General features: G+C 25.7%; 1 protein-coding gene across 1 annotated transcript; it reads right to left on the reverse strand.

Annotated features, from left to right (window-relative positions):
* Window positions 1-9: 9 nt before the first annotated feature.
* LOC136796215 (mediator of RNA polymerase II transcription subunit 25-like) lies at window positions 10-2,142 on the reverse strand (the record flags this gene model as incomplete). Its single annotated transcript, XM_067049265.1, is given in 1 exon segment — window positions 10-2,142. A coding segment is annotated over 1 exon segment (174 nt), but the record flags the coding sequence as incomplete, so codon positions are not given.
* Window positions 2,143-4,107: the final 1,965 nt, after the last annotated feature.

The following is a 4,107-nucleotide window of genomic DNA, read 5'->3' on the forward strand; positions in this document are numbered from 1 at the left end:
TTTATCAAGAACTAATCATCGATTTGTACCTTCCGACATGTCGTACTATAATTACAATTGATAAATATCTTTATATTTACAAAAAACAAAAAAAAAAAAAACAACAGGGTGCTTTGGTTTTATGTACACACCTTTACCTGAGCTTTCATAAATGAAATAATATTAAAACTAAAGAGAAATATTCAGACTTTTAACATTAAAATTAATTAATGTAAAACCTACATTACATACTTTTAAAAATTAATTATAAATACACTGATCTTACGACTAACAATCATGAATTCACGAAAGAATGTACTGAAGCAATAAAATTTCAAATAATTTACATCATAAGTTAAATTATAGAATGGAACAATACTGGTAAAAAGTTCAAGTAATTAAATCTGATGAAAATAACAAATTTAAAACATAATCAAGATAATTAATTTCAGCTCTGAATTAAACTTTCATGTCTCATTTTTTATACAGGAATAACTTAAAAAACTGGAAAATTAACAACTTCTGAAATAGAAGACTAAGAAAAGGGATGGTTATTTATAAACAAATAATATTAAATAAAACATATATATTAGTAATAAAAATTTTTTCCACAAATAAATATTATTACACTACTTGTTAGAAAGACCATATTTTATTTTTATTTTTTTCAATATATTAGGAAACAGTGGCTCAGCCATATTTAAGACAAGTTATGTATGGTTTGAATACTGATGGTACTTCAATATTTACTTCCTTCATCAATTATGGGTTAACAAATTTAGTAAGTTCACATTAGAAAGCAATATAGACATTTTTGTTTATATAGGAGGTATTCAATTCCAAAATTAGCAAATTTTATTTTCAAAATTTTTATTTACTTCATTGACATTGTTGATACTAAATTATTAGGGGGTAAAAGGATTTTTTTTTTTCCAAAAACACAAATTATTTCATCTCATATCTCATGTATCAAAAGTGGTAATTAAAAATATAAAAACACACTTGACTGGTTTTAGAATGCAACAGCTCATTCAACCCCATGATTCATGAATATTAATTTTTTAATGGCATCATAAACTCATTCAAGTATTATTTGTCTATAACTGAATTGTTGATTTGAGAATGGTCATAAATCCAAAAATATCGATATGTACTTTTATATATATATATATAAATAATTGATTATCTGAAAGTGGAAACAAGTTGTACTAGAATTTAAATAATTTTATCATAGAATACATTGTAATTTTTAAGCATTCAAATTGCAGCGAACTTTTTTTCTGCATTACTCAAAACCTATTTTTGGTCCTCAAACCCTTTCCGAATTAAACCATTCGATTATTTTAAGGCTAATAGGTTCATTATATTGTCTTTTACTATGACACTGATGATACAAGTCACTGGAATGTCTAAATGACAGACAAAAAATATACTAGCAATGTCAATGATAATTTTGTCAATAATTAAATTTTTATTATAGAGTCTAAGAAGCTAAAATTATATGGACATAAAATAAACAGTATATCAATTTAGTATAATATCACAGATTAAAAAAAAAAAAAATTAAAACAATTTGATGAACAGGGTGGCTAAAACTATACATATTTTTCTTCCTTATTAATTATCAGTGAATAAAAAAATAATAGTTTCAAAATAATTAAGGATTTAAAGTGTAGGTTATTTTCAAAATAATGATTAAAGAACTGAAATAAGAAAAATAACATGCATAAAAAATAGGTGAAGAAAGAATAATAGAAAAGAGATATCAAAATTAATTTAGAAGCAACAAGAAACTAGCTAGAGCTCAAAAAGTGAAAGTTTCCTACTTCAAAGGAAACATATGTATATATAAATAAATATGATTATATTATACATGAAAACTAACTTCATATAGAACTATTTCAAATTAAAAAAAACAATAATAAATATTCTGCTATAAGTCTCAAAAAATATTAAAATAATATAACAATTTAGTTAAGCTTAGTAATACTAATATGGTGGCGGTTGTTGCTGGTACATGTGAGCTTGCTGATTCGGTTGTTGGCTTTGCATTTGTCGCTGCAACTGTTGTACGAGGGTGTTGGAATTTTGGGCCTGACCTTGCTGTTGCTGTTGTTGCTGCATCGCCATCAACTGGTGTCTCATTCTCTGGTTGAGCTGTTGCTGGAAACATAATCAAACATATACCATCACAAAATTGCGCATCAGAGCAGATTTTTTATTAATTTATTGTAATATATTTTGACGCAATATATTTACCGAACTTATATATTTTTAAAATATTTTTACTACCATGATTTTAATGAAAGGAAACAAAATTTTTGCAATAACGCAAACTTTATGAAAGACTGAAAATAACTTTGTGTTAATGTAAATTTACAATTAGTGAATATGAAATATGTAGATTGGTCCTAACATAAATTATTGTATAACTAATAGCTATTAACTGTTTTCATTATTTAGTTATATTTCCAAAATATACTGAAGAGGAAAAAATATTTTTAAAAACAAGCACCTATATAAAAATATTACTGTAAAGTTATACGGGTAGACAGAGTATTTAGCAAAATGGCTTGAAGAAATTCCTTGATGCTTATAATTTTTGTCTTACTTTATTATTAATTTTTTTGAAGAACAGAAATAGTGCAGTAACAACAACTTAACTCTAGACGAAACTTAACACTGAGGTGAACTATATGGAAAAGCAAAAACCGTACCTACATATAAAAATTAGAACTGGAGATATAAAATGAAACATTTCAGGAGTTATACTTTATGCAGAACTACTTTTTCTCCCATAAAATGATATCAAATCAAAAAGCTATTGATATGGTTTAGAAGAGTAAAAATTAAACTTTTCAACAATGGCAGTAACATTGGATTAGGATGACATCCTGCATAGTTATGAATGTTTAAGTGAACAGGACATGGACAAAAATAATCTTCCATAAAATCAAGTCAAAAAATTTCTTAATTTTTGATTAATTAATTAAATTAATTCTTAATTTGCATTTATAGCTTTTAAAGGACATTAAGAGAGAATATAACTATCTTTTTCCTGAAAAAAAAAAATTGTTTGGCTTATTTCATTCAAAGCATCTTTTGGTTTTTGTAATTTTTAATTCAGTTAAACTCATTTTATACAATTAGCTCTGGTGGAATTGTTTCTCAACTTCTTTATTTATAGCTCCAAAATGATGATTCCTAGCAAAAGCTTTCATATTTTAATTTTACACAAAAAGATGAATAGATTGGTATACAATAAACTTTAAATTAATACAGGGGAAAATCAGAAAACAATAAAAACAAAATTGTTAAAATTATATAAAATATTTTTTTTTCAGCTCTCAGGGTGAACTGGGAAGAGATTGTGTCTAATATTTTATGACCTAGTATCTTAGATTCACTGTGAAACTGTAGGCTGGAAATAACTAATAGTATTTCAAAGTTTCTTTGGAATTGGTGATTCGATGTTCGTAATCTTCACTTCTTAGATTTTTACATCTAGAACTAAATTTGTACATTTTTCTGCACTTTTTCAATTATTTTGAACATTTAACTCGATAGAAGAAGAGTCCTCAGCCAAATAATGAAGGATTGGGCCAAAACATTAATCAAACCTCTAAAGGACCCAATTATCAAATATGTTTTCCTAGGGCAAAGAACATATATATACACATGTTTGTGGTTACAAAAGGTGTTTATCAATATTTAAAGAGGTTAAAGAAGATCTTCAAAGCAACAAAAAAGTTCATAAAAACATCAGCTCATTTCTCAACAGAAAAATAGAAAATTGATGTTTTGTGTTTTTGAAACCGCCACATTTTTTTGTGAATAGGAAGCAATAATTAAAAACTATTTAAGTAAGGTAATCTTTAAGTTACACTTAAGGTAACAGAGGTAACTCTTTAAGCTACAGCATAGTAAACCAAATTTTCTTAAACCATAATACTATTTGTGTTTTTTAAGCCATGAGAAGCGGGTTTTTCAAGTGGCTAATAGGAAGAGATATTAAATTACTAATAGAAAAACTAATTTAAAAAGAGTTTATAATCTTTTTCTTCAGATTTGATATGTCCTTAAGACATATTATATTGGGACTAATTATTAAAATAACTTTCATTAAAT

This window comes from Halyomorpha halys, unplaced genomic scaffold (genome assembly GCF_000696795.3).
Source record: "Halyomorpha halys isolate HHAL.00 unplaced genomic scaffold, Hhal_1.1 Scaffold10764.1, whole genome shotgun sequence".
In the NCBI taxonomy this organism is placed as follows: Eukaryota; Metazoa; Arthropoda; class Insecta; order Hemiptera; family Pentatomidae; genus Halyomorpha; species Halyomorpha halys.